This window comes from Ceratosolen solmsi, unplaced genomic scaffold (genome assembly GCF_000503995.2).
Source record: "Ceratosolen solmsi marchali unplaced genomic scaffold, CerSol_1.0 scaffold3, whole genome shotgun sequence".
NCBI lineage: Eukaryota > Metazoa > Arthropoda > Insecta > Hymenoptera > Agaonidae > Ceratosolen > Ceratosolen solmsi.
Genome location: NW_011948428.1, coordinates 256,438 through 276,230, shown reverse-complemented (window position 1 = coordinate 276,230; position 19,793 = coordinate 256,438). Strand labels below are relative to the sequence as shown.

The 19,793-nt window shown below is 23.8% G+C and overlaps 1 protein-coding gene across 1 annotated transcript in view; it reads right to left on the bottom strand.

The window, feature by feature from the left end:
- The window catches only part of LOC105363676 (uncharacterized), a 55,663-nt gene that overhangs the window by 22,886 nt on the left and 12,984 nt on the right, over window positions 1-19,793 (bottom strand). Inside the window, exon 2 of the mRNA XM_011501427.1 lies at window positions 10,128-10,710. Within this exon, the coding sequence (XP_011499729.1) occupies window positions 10,128-10,710 (583 nt within the window). The remainder of the gene's footprint in view (window positions 1-10,127; window positions 10,711-19,793) is intronic.

The window sequence follows — 19,793 nt, the reverse complement described above, 5'->3', positions numbered from 1 at the left end:
TAATAATTGATTACTAATAATTATTATTATCATTATCGTATACTGAATACATAAGTTAGGATATTATGATAAACGTATCTTTATTAACCATAGGCCACAAAAGCAGAAAAACTTCATGCGTAAAACCAATCATCATCTTGTCATAATAAAATTATAGAAGAAACATCATAATTTTATAAGGCAGGCGATTTTGTCTCAGTTATTATCTCCAGACAAATCGCTTATATACCTTTCTCTAGTTACAATTACAGAATACTATTAAAACAAGAGAGTGTCAAGTTAGTTTATTATACTTTTTTTTTTTTTTTCGTTTTATTTTCATTTTAAACATATTCATAGCACATATTATTCTTTATATTTTATGTTATGTAGCTTATATTTAATCGAGCATTCTACGAATTATAAATTGCGAAAAAATTATTTTTCAGAATCGCCATTCGTTTTGATACGATTGCAAAGAATCGCTAATAATTGGCGTCCACCACGATTTGCTATTAAACTCATTATGTGGACTGGAAAATTAAGAAAACAATTAGATATACTTCTTTCGAAGAAATAATTATTATAGAAAATTACAATCGAAAAAGTCATTCACGCTAAAATACGTATTCGTTTTTAGTGATTAAATAATTTTTTAAATTAAAATTTAGAATATCCGGCTGGTTAAAAATATAGCTAAATTAAAAAATTACAGCTCATATTTATGAAATTTATACTTCAATTTGTTCAAATACGAGATATTTATAAAAAAAAAAAGTAAAATAAATTAAATTATAGCACTACTGTATTTAATTACGACAATAAAATTAAGGAAGAACTAAAAGACGAAAAAGCTAAAAAAGTGGTCTAAAATATGTTTTATACGGTTAACAATTTTTGTTTAGCTCTTAATTATCGAATTTAAAGAGAGGAATATTGTTATATCACTGACATTTATAAAGAATATTTAATAAACATAGTAAGACTAATAAACATAATAGAATTAACCTATTCGGAACATAAATAAATAAATATATAAATTTAAATAATAAAAATATATAATTGTAATATATCGCAAGGTTAAACTATACGGTATTATATATTAATCTAATTTTTTGAATAATGAATTCTTATTTAATTAATCAAGGAGGACTAATAAATACCAATAGATATTTATTATCTAACTATTATTTTATCTCTGTAAAGTTCGGGCTAATAGAAATTCAGTTCTAAGGTTTTACAATCAAAATCATTGGGTTTCTGCTCGGTCACAAATTCATAACAAATAATTGATTAATGCAGTAAATTAGTAAAACGATGATTTCCAGCCATTTTATATTTAATTAAATTAAATCTCAATATATATTAAAACATTCGTATATTTTTTGGATTTATAAAAAAGATAAACATATCGGGTATAACAGTCATATTAAAAATATTAAAAATGATTTTAATAAATTGTCCAATCGGCATGACCTTACAATACATCGTTAAAGTACTAATACTAATTATTAATTAATTTAAATTTATATTGTATAATAATTATAGTAGTATTTAATTAGGTTAATAATTAAAAAAAAATTTGTTGTACTTATATTACTATTTTTATTACTATATTTGTTAAGTATTTGCTCATGAATAATACTAATTAAAATAAATATTTATAAAAAAATTTACAACCCATGCATAACAATACAATTATTTTCTAATTTCAAAATATTTACTTATAAAATTTTTTATTTAATACTTTATAAAGGTTGAAGATTAAACATAATTATTATTATATCTTTCTATTCGACATGATTATTTTAATTTATACGATTTGCAATGCAGAAGACATATATTTCTGATATCTGATTTATTTATTGTCATCCTAGAATTATTCAAAGTAATGAAAATTGAAATAAATAATTGAATTCACAGATAACTTTTTTTTAGCTTATGTCATTTGTGAATTAGAATTAATCCGATATCATTGAATCAAATTATTACTATATAATTCAAATCAATCAGAATTATTTATTTTAATATTATTTTAATAAAAAAAAAAGCAGCTAGATTAAGCATTTTTTAAAAATAAAAAAAAATATGATAAAATGCCATTGAAAAATGCACTTATCGACTCAAATGTAAAATTATTTCTACTAGTCTTCATTTATTTGTTGAATATAAATATTTCTAAATGATAAGTAACGATATTATAAACGTGAAAACATTAATTTTTACTAAAACAAAAATAAATTGCAATATCGAATAGTACAGTATTAGTGATCCAGCTGTATTGAAACTTAATATTTATAAATATTTATCTTTAATTTAATGATTACTCTTTTTTCATCTTTGTTCTCTCTATTTATCTACCCTTTAATCTACTAAAATTTATATCTACTTATTCGCTATGTTTGTCATATACACTCACATCCACGCTCGGACACACTAATGCACACACCCATACACCCACTAATTTTGTAATGCATTAGGAAATTAATAAAATAATAATATCAATTGATTTTATTATTGTTACACCCTATGGTATTAAATTACTTCGTAATTGTTTCATTAATTATACGTCATAGATTTAACAATATAAAAATTGACAGCGATATATATGTTATAAAACCAAACCATTTACGTATTTTATATAAATATCTACGTTCAATACACACAATTACAATAATATACTGTGCGGTAAAAAAAAATGTGCTTAGTAATGCTTAAACAATGAATTATTAATAATATATTGTAGGATTTTAATTACTTTCCTAAAGTCTTACAACTAAACTTAAATACAAAAATAATTCGTAAAACAATGCTTGCATCTGTATTACTAACATTCGCTTATGTCAAGGATCGTACACTCGAGCGCGCGCGCGGACTCACACATAGAAAAACAGACAGTCAGTCGCATATACATATACATATACTTTAAATATATAAATATTAATATTAATATTAAATATTAATTATTGGTTGAATGATTTATATATATATATATATATATATATATATATAATGAGATTTTTACGTATAGTTTATAAATGAAATACTCATTTTATTGTTATGCAATTAATCTTTATATGCTGTTAATTTATACCCAAAGTATTACGAATAGAACTAGTAAAATTAATATGGAAAAGATATTATATTGTATTATTTCGATAATAATTAATGAAATAATTGCAACATCATTTGAAATAACGAAATAATGATAGAATGACAATAATAAATTATTATGCTTTATAATATTATTAATTTAATTATTGGATATATTATCATTTGCTATAATTTATTTTAAGCATTTAATATATCGATTAGAGCTCGTCTTCACATTTTATTTTAAACAAAATTTCGTTATTTATAATACAATCGTCTTAATAAATTAATTTATATTATTCCATTCTTATATTTCAAGTGTAACATGTAGAAAATGGAAATTGCAGATAATTATAACTAAATTCTGAGATTTAATATATATTAATGTACTTTATATTCACTTATACGTATCCGTGTGCGTGGAAATTACTCTATTCAAGTATATTATGTTGCTTGTTTATCAGCCGAATCATGAAAGTAATTGGTATTATGCAATTTATAATTACATATCGAGTAATATATCGAATTATATAGTACAGTGCAATTTTATTTTATCTTATAAATGAAATTTCTCTGCGCACATTCACTCGTATTTTGCCTGCTTAAATTTTCGAATATATTACATTAAACTTACTAATTATAATTGTTAAAATTGTTTTGACTCTGTTAATGTTGAAATAAAGACGAAAAATTTTCATTTATATTCTAACGAATTTCAAATACGGAATAAAGAATGTTCATATAATATAAACAGTAGATCAAATAATCTAATAATAGCAGTTATAATATGAAATGAGTGAAGAAAGAAAACAACGTCGAAAAGTTGTAAATAAAAATTAAAAATAGCATATAGAAAATATAAAATATACTGTAATTATGTTTTATAATTTGATAAACTTGATCGACTCAACGATTTTCAAATCAATAATGAAAATAAATTTGTTACAACTCAATATTTAACGAAATTTAATACGATGGATGTACTTTTAACAGCATAAATTCCTAGTTGTTTTTATGTTTTTTTTTTTTTGTTTTTTTTTTTATCAAAAACATACGATAAAAGTATTTGTTATAATGAGCTTTTTAATGAAATTAGACGTTATTTATTATACTATAAGACAGACAAATTTCTATTATCTTCTTTGTATACTTTAGATTATTTTATTATTACACATTTATGTTTCGAGTATTTCAACCTGGGGACAGTAAAATCCAAATTATTAATACATAATTTATTTACAAGTTTATTTATTAACAATGTAAATTTTAGATATTTAAATATTGCTTTTAAATTACATTTAATATGTAATCTGATATATGTAATCTGTATGTGGTAGTGAAATCCATATTATTATTGTGGAATATGAAAATTCTATGTAAAAATTTATTCGTAAGAATGCTATTCTATTGGTTGTAGATTGTATTATTATAATGTGAGTAAGTAAAAATAATAGCAGTAAATTTATATTTGTAAAATACCGTAAATAGTGGGTGGTATTGTGATCATATATTTGATTAATAAAGTTTCACGAACGATATTTTTATATTTATTGGTAAAGAGATTATATTAATAAATCAAGATCTCTTATTATATTGTGTAAATTGTCTATAGTATCGTCATTATTGATTTAGAAGATATGAAATTAAATACATAAAATTTAACGTTTATTCGAAAATTTTCTACTCTTTCGAGTCAGAGTATGGGATAATTTAAATTATATTTTTTAATTGATTATTTGTAATATCGCTCTATCACCATATTGAAATTCATTAATCATTATCGCTAATATTGATTATTGCTATATTAAAAATGAGTTTAAATGTTGTTTAAAACTTTATGAAGTAAAAACTATCGATTTCTCACCCTGTGACTATCAATTTCTTATATTTATTTTTAACTTCACATTTCTATTAAATTTTAATAAGAAATAATTCTTGTGAGATGAACATTTTTGTTTGCTATACAAATTCACATATCAAGATCATTATTCAATTAAAGTCTTTCAGATAAAAATATATCATTAATGGTACAGATGAATATATAATTAATATTCTCTCTAAACGCATTTGTCTATTGTAAATGTGAAGTTGGGCGTTGCATAATTTTCCTTCGAGCTCGGCACTCTCGTCACAACACTCTCTACATTACATGTATATTTATATACATTAGTTAGCAAATAGTGAATAGAGATTAATATCTAGTGTGTGCTTTAGCGAATATCGTCCAAGTCGACTTCCTGTTTATCTGCATTGATAGTAAGCTTTAATCAACTTCATTGAATTGTGCGAATAGTTATTTACAATATAACAAGCATACTTTGAATAAATGAATAATATTGTAAATTAATGCTGTCGGACTGGTTATAATTTTATACAGCGATATACAAGGTATCAGTAAATATTTATTTCTACAGTCGATGATAATTTTCTCTTATATTTATAATGGATTTTATACAAAAAAAAAAAAATAAATAAATAAATAAATAAATAAGAGCATTTTATCGAAGGTACGACAGGCTAATTACAGCTTATCAATATATTAGAGAGATCAACTAAATATAATGCTAATTATACAGTACTGTATTATCTCTAAATTTACTAGAAATTTGAAAGTATGAATTATAAGATGAAATTTTCATAAAATTTTCGAGCTGGTTAATCAGTATAATCACGATAATTAGCTTATTTCGATATTATTCCATTAGCGATTGCAGCTGAGCTGATGATGTGCGTTTATTTTAGATGTAATTATATGCTCTCGAGCTTTCTAAAAATAACTACTCGTAATTTTGCAGAATATTTATTAACAGGCGAACCTTTATAGCTTATATCCAGTCCCATAAATTGACGCTTATGTAGATCAATATCATTTAATTGAACAACAGAGGTTGTTGTATAGCCAGAAAAGTATTTGCTATATCGAATGGAAAATCAGTTATATTCTAAAATCAATATTAATCAGTGAAAAGCTGATGGTAAGTAAGCGAGTCGTCGACTTTTGTGACAACGGAACATTCAAGGACTTAATCACTATATCACTTGCCCTTTCACAATAACGAAAAGGCTACACAGCTCCATGTGAATGTCATTGCGTGAGTTGGAGCTATCATCGATGAAAAATGCGTGCGTGCGCACAAATAATTATCATCTCTTCCTATAAAAGATCATAAAAATGGCAGGCTCGAAGCTTTCTAATGTTAATCAATAAGGAGCGAGTTTTCGAATTTTTAAAATGAAAGGCTTTGAAAAAGAGAAACTATAGTTAAGTTTTATCTTATCTAGGATTTTACAAGTTAAATACCACGTGACAAATCGATAGTTGTTGTCCTGAAAAAGAAAACCCGCTAAAGAAAGTCCCTTGCTCTCCAGAAGGAAACTGGTTAAGGAAACGACCAATCTTAACCATAATCGAATAATGTGAAAGCAGATTTATATATATATATATATATATATATATATATATAAAGAAGAACGCGATGATTTTATATTAAAAAATAAATAATTAAATAAATAAATAAAAAAAAAAAGTATGTTTATGTCGAGTAAACGTTTATAAATGTTTTATTCTATTCTGCTTTAACCTGTCATTTTCTTTTTTAAAGAAATAAATTTTAATTAAACATAGCTTTTTACGTAGTCTTCCTGTCATGGGATATCAAATATATCAAAAATAAGTGCCTCAGTGAATTGCAAGTGAATTAAATTATTTTTACGATTTAAATTTTTGCAAAGTATCGAAAGCTACGAGACGAGGTAAAATCTCAAGGATTTAATGTCTCATTAAATTACTTTTACATTTTACTTAAAAATAAATAAATATACATTATTATATCTGCGGTGATAGATCAATCAATAAAGCTCAATTAATTGTTCATTATATTGTTTAACGATTGTAATATATTGCACTGTAAGTAATTATTCATCCTATTTAGACTGCAGCGGAATCAGAAAATTAAGTAAACATATTTCAATTATCCAACGGAAATCGAAAAAAAATTTCAATTTCACTCCCTCTCTCTTTTATAATACTAATCTTTGTATCGAGTTATTCACTCACTGTTACTGAAGAATTTTAAATATCCTACCGACCTCAAGTTATATTATACAGATTTTAAATTTAGAACTTTCATTAAATTCCCATTAAATTTTATCTATTCAATTTCTATTAAAATTCATTAATTTACAAAAAAAAACTTCTTATTTAAGGTGAAATTTTATATTATTCATTGTAAATTCAATATAACTTTATATGCATATTTAAATTTTATTATGTCGGCATCCACAATCTCCTCGTGTACTTAGGTTGGTAAAAAAGAAAATAATTTTTACAAATTTTATATGAAAGCATATTGGTCGTTTGAAATTTATAAAAATTCGTCGATAAACATTAATTATAAAATATTCAAATTAGTTTTTTAAATTACTATGGAGTTTCGATATTTGAATATTTTACTGCAAGCACATTAAAATGCCAACTACATGTTCACTCAACTATGATTAGTAATTATTGGAAATGCAAGACTTTCATTTAACAAAACTATTGATAATTATTTAGAATAATTATCTATTATTATTAGACAGTGATTAATCGGTTGTTTTTTTTTTTTTTTTTTTTTTTTTTTTTTTTTTGATAATATATATTTTTAGTAACGTTATTTTCCAAAACGTTTCGATACAATTTAAAAAAGCATTTAAAAACAACATTATTATAAATATTATGAATTAACAAGACGGTGTTTATAATACTTAATTGCTTTGTATCTATAATTGAGCAAATATTTTTAGAAAATATGACTTTTTGAAAATTTTTATCTTTATCAAGATTTTTTTTTTTTTTTTTGTTATTTGTTTTTTGGTAAATAATAACTTAAGTCGCATAGAGGAAATAACCTAAATTGAATTATTGAGCAACCGCTAATATATCAAAATATTTATTAATTTGAAATATAAACAATAATTAGCTTGCTTTGGCCTCGTTTAAACCAAACAAAGATGATGTACCTTAACGATAAACATCTCTATTATTGTGTTTCTTAATTTATTTCAATGCACTATTCGTTAATTTTTCGTTATAATTTAAAAATTTCTTATTGTTATATATTTATTGCTTAAATCAATAATAAATTGATACCATTGTATTTGTTTAGTAAAATATCATTATTGGTACTATTAAACGAAGTATAATATTAATTAATTTAAAGAAATGAAATATAATAATTTTATAACAATAAAAATCAAAGAATTTAAAGGTAATTTATTTTCTGTTTGCTCATGATAATAAAATTCGATGTAAAACATTCAAAAAATCATAATAAAAAGTTTCAAAATTTAAAAAAATGTTTCATTCATTATTTTTCGTATTTGAACGTATCGAAGATTAAGTTTGAATTACTTTACAATTTCATTTCTAAGATTGATTATTCTCACACAATTATATTTAATAGTAAATATTATTATTATTATTATCATTATTATCATTATTATCATTATTATTATTATTATTATTATTATTATTATTATTATTATTATTATTATTATTATTATCAAATTTCACATTATTTAACAAATTTACAAAATTTTTTGCATTATTTAAATTGATAAATATTTAATTAGTTGCTCAATAACACTATTTTTTCTCTATACACTTGACGTATTTGACGGATTATTACTTTGCAATGTTTTGTCTAATTTCACGCGCTTTACTATTTAATGCGCTCATATTACATTTTACCATTAAATTTTTCCTATTAAAAATTCTTTATCACACGTATTATCGGCATATTGAATAATTTTCAATATCTAAAAAGTCATTTAATTGCACTAAACATTTTTAAAGAATATATATTAATTAATGGAAATTGATAAGCATGTATGAATGCTTTAAAAGATTTTCTGAATCAATGTAATGCAACTGTTTATAAGATAATGTGTATCGATAAGAAATTATGCTTGTATTACAGGTTTTCCAATTAGTGTATAGAAAGCGCATTAGGGTCCAAGTACATGACAATCTTCAAAAAGATTTCTTTATTTTTTTATTTAACTGTTTAAATTTAGCTAGTTAAATTTTTCTCTACCAATATATACACTGGGATTCTTTTATAATTATGTTGGAAAATTTTTATCAACTCAATGAAATATTCGATAGTTTCAATTAGTACTGTGCAAATATCGAATCACATGTTTCTTTTCATTTTCAATACATTTGTTCTGAAAAAGTTTGCATGAATCAATATAGCATTGTATACAATATCAAAGTATTATTTACCGTATAAATATTTTAATGAAATATTGTAAAAAAAAAAAAAAAAATAAATAGTACGTTTTTGGAACTGAAATTAACTAAAACAATAGAAAAGGTCATATTATATTTAGAATTATATAAAAGATTATTTAATATTTATTATTGACGTTTGTAAAAATCGTACTGTTTCTATTTTTGTCTGTATTAGATTGAAAAAAGTAACAAAACAAGAAGTTAACGAGTCATTAAGTAAAAAAATCTTATTTGTTTATTCTGTAAATTTTGTACAATTACATTGGAGTTTAGAGTTTCTAAAATTTCATGTAACGTAGAATCTCATCGGACTCGATTTTTCGACGGAAATCTCATTTATTTATATTTCCATTTCTTTTTTCTTTTTTTTTCAACTTATTCGTTAACAATCCGCGTGTAAAATAAAATAAACTTCTCTAAAGTTGTATAGCTAGAGTATGAATTTTTTCTTCCGAATCACAACGTCCAAGTTTCTCTCTCTCTCTCTCTCTCTCTCTCTCTCTCTCTCTCTCTTACACACACATAATCGCACGCGTACATTTTTCACGAACAATAATTCATCATTAATAATTTTCACGGCAAAATCAGCTATCATTTATTAGTGGTATAACGCGAAGGAGGCGCGTTCGTTGCATCAAATAGCCGTAGCGAATTTGATTTAGTTTTGATGAAAAATATATGAAGCTGAGCGCAATTAAAGAAGCGCTCATTCTTATCCGTGACTCTGAATTTGCCTGGCAAATAACGTGCGCCACTGGCCATTTATTCCTAATTGGGCGAATGAGGAGAACGGCCGAGTATAAATTGATGAGTATAAATGGAGTATAAATCGAGTATAAATCGAGTATAAATCGAGTGGTGGTGGAGTTGTAATCGAGCAGCCGAACGATTGCCGGGAAAAGGCGTATCCTTCGGCATGGAACAATGCCGCCAGAATCCAGCAATAATAAAGCCAGCAATATTTCAGCAACTCGAGGGCAAAGAAATTTTCCGAATATAGCAATGAGAGTAACTAACGCTTCGTGTTCGGGCCTGGAGCACTTCGAGGACGCCGTTACCCAGGCGATGTACTCCTCGACTTCGTCGAGCATCCACGATTCCTTGGGTGTCTCGACCTCGTTGCTGCTCGGCTCCGACTCCTCCCTTCGTCCGACCCCATTGAAATACCCGTCCGGTCCGCGCGTCGGCGCCGCCGCTTGTGGCGATGGTGACGGTGGCAGCAGCTGTACCTCGGCATCGTCCTCGTACTCAAAGTCACCGTAGCTCGCCAGTCGGGACTCGGGGATGACATCGCGGACCCGCTTCTTCTTTGGCCGAGCGCCTGCCGAGGTCTCAGCGTAATTGGCAGCTATCTTGCAGCTCTAAAGCGGACGAGATAGGTTTAATGGACGTCGAGCGGTCAGCTGCCCCGTGAGAAGCTCTTATTATTATTATTTTTTTTTTTTTTTTTTTTTTTTTTTTTTTTTTTTTGGATTTACGGATTGGCACGGATGGGCATGGCGCGACGGCTCTAGTGCCGCTCGTTTTACATAAGCGAATGTGAAAGGAGGGCACACTTTAAGACTAGAGCTTCCTGCTTAACGGCACGTAAAACTTTTCTCTAACAAATACTGATTTGTCGCTCATTCGGATTGTCGAGTAACTTGCTACGGCGGTTAATTAGCCGATTATTGTAATTAGGTCTTGGAGCAACGTGTAAATAAATACGAATGCGATACGATAGTCAATAAACTTTTTTTTCCTTTTTTCTTTCATTGATGAATTTTTTATGAAATTTTTCAATTTATCGACAGTGTCTGTCCAATGATTGAAAAGTTTCACAGAGGTTTCGCTCAAATCATAATAATAATAAAAGGTATCTCGCGCTCATGTAAACAATAAAAAAATAAAAGCAAGTGGTTTGCTTTTATCTCATTTTACTATGAAAACTCAATGGGATTTTATTATTTATATTGATAAACTGTTATTCCTTTCATACATGATGCTAAGTCACTGTACATTAGAGCTTTAATCGCTATAGAATTAATTATTGTTTCAGAGCAACTTAGAATAGAACAGAACCAAAAGAAAAAAATAAATACTTATTAGGATAGATTATTGATACATGCAAAGTTATCGAAGCACACTCAATAATAATAAAAGTCGAAAGAATATTAAATAACGCATACTTATACTTACACGCTATCACTTTTATTTCATTTTTTTCTATTCGCTCACGATTTTCTCTTTCTATATTTTATATAAAGTGTTCATAAATAACTTGATTAATGATACTCGAATTGTACTATCAAAATACAAGATAAAACTATGGCCATTGCAAAAAAAAAAAAAAAAAAAAGGATACAAAAATTTTACAATACTTTTCTCGAAAATGATAAATCTACTATCACAGGAATTTTTAAAGCTTATTATCCATCAGTTACAGTATCATTAAATATCGATATTTGCTTAAAAATATTTATATAAACTTTCATAATACTGTATTTTATTTATCAGCATATTGGTATTACCAAAGCAATTATAAAACAGCAAACTCAATAAACAATATTATTATACTAGTTTTTTTGTTTACGTTAATTAATTTTCCTTTCAAAAGGTATGATAAATATTATGGTAATACTGTTTAATAAGCATTATTACGTGATTTCATAAAATTATTTCAAACTAAAAATATTAATAAATTAAATCATTCTGGAAGAAAAATGTTCCTTCAACAATTATTCCACTTATAATAAATATTTTCATATCAAATTTATAATTAATGAGAATTATTTTACAAAAATAATAACTGCGAGATATTTTTTTACATTTGATTATTAATCAAATGTACGCTTGTAAATTTTTCTCTTAAAGCTTTGTACTTATTTATTCATACTGTACACTTTTACTATTATCAGAAAATTCATATATGCATATATAAATTTTAGTTTCAAACTAACTGCAAATAATGAACATTTTATTAGTTACATTAACTGTAACTTTCCATGCACTGCAAAGCTTTCTGTTAAAGTTACAGCATTTTATGTGCGGCTGAATTAATTAAATATTGTATTAACCATTTCATTCGCAGTAAATCAGAATGATATATTTTGATTTTTGAATGTTGAATTTTTTAATTTTATTAAGTAACTGTCGAAGAAGAAATAAATATAGGTTTAGATTAAAATCATTGTGAAAATTATTTATATATTATTTATTCGATAAATGATTATATATAATAAACATAATAACCGGTATTATTGATTCTACAATTCAATTTACTATATTAATATGAGTATAATCAAATTTTTACGCGCATATAAGATAATATTAACTATAATTCATTCTATTACGTTTGCTTAATTGTATAATACTCAATACATATTATATTATTGCACACATGCGCCCCCCCCCAATAATAACATGCATATTTAAACGCGCGCCCGTGTGTATGTATTTAAATAAATTTATATATCTGAAGTATTAAAATACTGATACTTCAAAAATAGTCGGTATTAATACATATTAAGCTCATTGTTTATTATTTAATATTATTATTCGTTTTAATGGATTATTTATCTATATATCCACAAAAACTCACGTATTTTCTACATATATCTAGTAACGTGATTGCTTAAAAACGTTTGTGTAAATTTTCATAAATATAAACTTTTTAGAAATGATTAATTTTGCATTTCTATATATATATATATATATATATATATATATATTCCATTTATAATACAACTGTTTTCTAAGCTTCGTCATACACATCAATCATAGTATTAATGCATTACTTCTTGCTTATAATATATTTTCTCGACATTAAAGATCCATTAAAACTATATAATATTTTATAGGAAAATTGAAGAAAAGCTTTGAATATTATTTCACAAGATTCAATCTTTATTAACGATTATTCGATTAAATCTATTTTATTTCCTATTTACTAGATTTGGGATTTACGTCTTTGTAAAAATAAATATATACATTTTAATGAAATTCTTCCCATAGGATATAATTAAATATAGCGATAAACGATTGTTTCCATAATTAATTTTTTTAATGAATTATAAGTAATTTGTCGGGTTTACAAATATTCTGTTTTTGTAAGAATATAAATTAATTATAAGCCTGTACATAATAAACAGAATTAATTATAAATATTTATAATTAAACTGCATTTTTAATCATATTATCACATACATTGAATAACATTACAGCATCATTGAATTCTTTAAATGTATTTTGGATTAATAGAATATTATTTATTATAAAAATGAACAAACAACTTCGTATCGTTTTTAATTATTTACATTTAATAATAGAAAAATATAAATTCTTAAAAATTATATATTATATTAATATATTATAACCTCATACTAATGATTAATAAATGAAAAATATATGATTGTCTTCTCTTTTTCTTGAAATTTAACCTTGAAATTGATTTATCTGATAAAATTATTTTCAATTTTGTATTATGCCGTTTCAATTTACATTTGCCATTAACAGTTCAAAATATTTATATACAATTAATCGATTAACAGCAATACGATACCTTCACAGAGCAATGGCACATCTATTAATTTAATAAAGGTCACCAATATCCAAGCTTGTCTCGCAGTTTTAAAAAATTTGTTATCTTTTTTTATTACTTTCAAAGCAAACGGATCATAAAAACTATGAATCATAACATTATACTGAAGTAATAAAATATTTGAAACTGTAGTACTGGAAAATATTAAATACGTAATTTTCTTAGTTCGTTATTTGTCTTGTATTAATAAATATTTTTATCTTTGAATTTGTCATTTTAGAAATTAATCATAATTATTAATTTATTTATTAATCATTGGCGCATTCTAAAGTAAATCTTCTAGCTTTTACCATTAATATTTTTTATATTTTATTTTTGTGTATTTTTTCACGAATGTTATTTAATATTTTTAATTTTATTATATTTTATTTAATTTGAAATATATTAAAAATGTATTGAAAGCATATTCACAATAAAATTTGAAGTCATATCTGGCATTTCTAAATGAATGTTTAAATAAAATAAAATGTTCATACGGAATTTTAGTTAATAATTTGAACGTCAGATTTTCATTCGAAAGAAAATATGAAATCAAGAATCACGAAGTTCTAATTTTCTAAATGACTTGAAGTTGAAAAAGAACGTTTATCAATTGGCTATGAAAAATTATAACGAGGATCAATGCAATAAATTGTGTTGTTAATCTATATAAAACTATATATATATATACAGATAATTAAGGAAATCGCGTGTTTTATCCAGTAGGTGATTATTAATTCACTACTCATTCGCAGAATTAAGAATAATAATTTAAGAATGTTGAATAAACAAGCAACTGAATTTAAATCATTATTACTTTGCATTTGTTATCATCTAAGTGAAGATGTTCCGATACCTGACTTTATAAACATGTCCAAATACAATTTTTACATGTACAATTAAGTCCACTCTATTTTTCTTTTTACAGCATTGTTTTACGATCTGATTATTGGAAAAATTAATTTCACATTTTTACCATATGATAAATTTTCATTGTATTAATATTATTAATAAGATAAATAAATAAATATATTAAAAGAAAAATAAGATTAATGGGATAAGAGAGATGTAGTATTGAATAATTAGAAAATTAAGAAAAAATTTAGATAAAAATATTTTAATTTCTAATTGTGTTAATGTATTCGTTTATAAATATTGTCTACAATTAATCATTAAATTTTGTAAATTGAAACAAAAAAACGTAGTTTGGATGTATGTTATAGAGCTAATGGAGCCATACGTAATATAAAATAGAAAATAACAAATAAATAATGAAGGACGATTCTATTGATTGAAAATAATATTTGAAATTTCTTATGATATTAATTATTTAATTCAATTTTTATGCATAATAAAAAGTAATTATGGACGTACATAATTCTCCTCGTCGTTGTATTTCATAGATTATGTAAAATATGAATAAAAGCACAAAAATGAAATATTAATAGTGAAATTTCGTATGATAAATCTAGTAGGATCAGCGAGCTTATATAATGTTCGAGTGCTTTAAAGATAAACGAACTTTCATTAGTATTAATTATAATGAATAATAAAAGTTTTAATATTGGAATGAATATATAATTATTAATATTACATTTTTTTTTTTTTTTTTAATTAATTTAATTCAAACAGTCGCGCGTGCTTATTATATATACTTCCTTCATAATAATATTATAAAATTATCCGTTAAAGTCCGCCTCAATCTAGATATGAAATTTATTATTTAAAATCATTATTATACAGCTTTATCTTTGTGCTTGCCATTATTGCTTTTGATTACTTTTTACATGCATAATTTATAAGACTCTTATTATTGATGTGTCGCTTGCAGTAATATTATTATTCATCTTCCCTACTATGGCATCTATTATTAACACTGTTCTGTTCTGTTACTGACACATCTTTAATGTTGACACCCCCCACAATATGTATGTAACAGTGACTCTGTTTCTGACATGATTATCATATCACTATGCCTCTACTACTAAAATTATTTATTAATTCTATTCCTATTGTTTTATCTATGCTAAGCTTTAAAGCTTCAAAGGAATTAATGACATGTCGGCATTTCTAAAACATTACGAGGTAATAACGATCTTATATTCTTTTAATTTATATGATTATCGCGGCTGATCACGTGCTTAATCAATTTTTATATGATAAGCTTTCGTTATAACACAATTAATAAGTATATATAAGAAATATATACAACTTAATTTTTCATTTTTATTTCCTCCCTTTTTTCTTTTTTTTTTTTATACGAAGATGTCGGATTTATGCAGTTAAATCATAAATATATTTATATGCATTTATGCAAATATTATGCATGTGAATTCATGATATTTAATAAAATATTCAAGATAGCCCACGTATTATTGGCATAGTTTTTCAATATGTATATTTTTGCATTAATATTTAATATTCAAGAAAAAATATAAAATAAAGGATAAACCTAGTTTTCATTTTATTTTTGTTCGTACAATTTTTTATTAGCTATTGAAAATTTAAATATTCATGAATGGCAATTTAGCTCTTTAATTAAAAAATCCTCTGTACTGCATTATATAAATAATAAATTACTTATGTTATTGCACTTAAATGTGACTATCGTAAGTTTATGTAAGAAGTGATGTAAGAATAACAATATATATGACTAATTTATGATATGATAGACAAGTATTTTTGGCATAGATAGATTAATGTTACATTACAAACTAAGTTAATCGATTTTGTTTATAGAATCATAATTATCATTTTTGATTGGCAAAATACTTTTTTAAGATTGTATTAAATATATATTGACATATCAAAGTAAATTATCAAGTCTTTCCAGATCATAGTGAGAAACACTTATTTGACTATTAGTCGTTTTATAATTGTCAAATAAATTGATAATTAGTCAGTAAATTATTAGAAAAGTTAACTTAATAATCATAATATAATGCAGGACTTTGTGAAATTCTAACAGATAAAAATAAGTTCTTTTACATTTAAATAATATGATGTTTATAAAATTAATATAAAATAAGATTTCGAATGAATTAAAAAAATACTAGTATTATCATATGCTTTTTCACTAATTTTTTCACTAATTCATCATTTATATTTAATAAAAGTTTTTGTCATAATTTTTACGACATAAAGTAAAACATGCGAATTTGTACAATTTTCAAATTTATAATATGTCACGAGCATTTACATATCAGATTTATCAAAATAAAATAATAAAACAATTTTATTAACATTATTTTATTTTACTTTCATGATATTTCAAAACTCATAATGAAATAGTAATATTACATACATTTCGAGTATTAAACATATATTTAAAAAAATTAAGTTGGACCATTGCACAATTGCTACGTAATCCAATCATTTTAATCAACTTACTATTTTAGAAAAAATGTTTAAATAAATTGGAGAGCTAAACGTTAAATCCTGGAGCATCATTGATTTTTATTCTATTTGCTAACCAAATAAATTACAATTTAATTTCGGTACTCGAGCATTCAGATACAAATACTTTACTTTCAAACTCTTAATAAGTTTGAAAATGGTTTATAAATGAAAATTTGTCTCGAAAAAAACGAGTAAATATATAAGTAATTAAATTAATTCAACAGTTATTTGGAAGGAAATGGAGATGAAAGACTAGACTTAATGTTTTTCTAAACAAATTTCAAATGATCTATATTTGAAAAATGCATTTTATATTAACGACTATGAAAGATATAACTTTATAAATCGATTAATAAACGTTGTGGCCAAAATAGGCACATTTATAAAACTTGTTATATCATCTTGATAATCATTGTTATATGTTGACATTATCTAAACAATTCAAAAGCTTTGCCTGATAATTATAAGATCGTCTGATAACTGATGGTAGATAATTATAGATAATTAAAATGTAGTAAATGAAATTCATCATATTAAGAGAAGAGTTAACCATGAAATGGTTATTTAAAGAGAAAATAGTAACGAAAGTCTCAACAATATTGTCTCCGCTGTCGTGTACCAAAGTTTTACCAACTTCAAGTCTTAATCGAACTAGTAACATTGTAATATTTTATTTCAGTAATTATTTATACAGTATAATCTGCCAGTCCTTTACATTAATTTTAGAAGAATAAAGAAGATAAATATAAAAGGAGATGGACATTTATATAATATTGTTCTTAAATATTAAAGATAAAACATTTTAAATCTTACGGTTTTTATGCTTGAAAAATACAAAATCGTAAATAAAATTCCAATATAATTAATATATAAACTAAAAACTTTATAAATTTATTTCAAGGACTTTTTCTTAAAAGCTTGCCTGTTGCTATATTTTTAATTTAATATATTATCCATGATACATACAATTAATTATTAAATAAAAAATTTTCTAATAAAAAAACTGATTCAATTTGCATATATATATATATATATATATATATATTCAAGCAGGTATAATGATATAAATATTTATATCTATTGAATTGTAAGTCGATGTTTTTGATATTTGATACCTAATCATAGCTGTTATGCCCGGATGTATATAAAGACATACACACTCGCACGCATATTTTATAATCCATATACGTATGCAAGTACATAAGTCAAGATTAATGAATTAATTTAATAATTAATTAATTAATTTATTTTTTACATTAATCGACATTAGCATATTAATCGATAACAAATTTTTGTTATCAGTAACGTTATTAGCAATTTTATAAGTTATTGCATATTTAGATTTGAATGAATTAATTAATTCTCAAATTTAAATATTGTTATTATCATTGGATTGTAAGACAATATTCTTATTGTTATAAATTGAATATTTATATTATTCTTTAGAATAATTTAAACAAACTTAAAACAGATTTAACATTTCTTATGTAAAATAATCACTAATAAAACCAAAAACTAAAATTTTCTCTAACAAATATGACAAATTTTATGGGCAATTAAATTTAAAAATAAAAGAAAAAATTTTTCATATAAGTACTTTTAGAGACTAAAAAATCAAAATATAATGTTTAAATATACTAATGATATCACTTTAATTGAATTAATAATTTTCGAAATTTTCAATATAGAGATAAATTTTAATTATTCTTAAAAAAATTTAAATAGGAATACAAATAAGCGAATTTAATTATTAATTAATTAATATATTATGATACAATTAAGAGAATTTTGATATAGTTTAGATAATGTGAAAACAATTCATATATTTAATTCAATTTTATTTTTATTAATAATAATACAATCATGGATCAATATATTTTTTTCAAGTATAAACAAAAATTTGCAGTTTAATCTATTTGAACTACAGGAATTATAAATACTATTAGATATAAAGATAATTATTATATAATTTTTAAAATATAATAGAAAAGAAGATACTAGTGTATTATATTTACATAAAATCTATTGTTTTTCTTGTATAAATATATACAAATTATAGAGATTTATAGATAGACCTTTTTTACGATTACTTATCGATGTTCATTTTTAATTACTTTGTATTATTCAATATTATATAGTACTTATCATAATGATAGGCCTTATTGTATATAATTTGTGCAACGGTTCGATAAATTTATCTTGATTGATAATAAATTACTTAATATCGCAATATAAAATTTGATTTATATAATAAATTCGAAAACAATTATACAATGTTTTTATATAAAAATTTTTAATTCGTAATTCAGTTGATTAACAATTTTTATAATATAAAAGGCAATATTTTGTGCTTTTGAATGATAAAAATAATATGAATTTTTTTTCTTCAAAATTTTAAAATTATTTCTTAACTATTGTTTACTTTTTTCATTAGTAACTTTAATGAATATATATTAAATATATTCTAAACCTTATATACTTTTATTC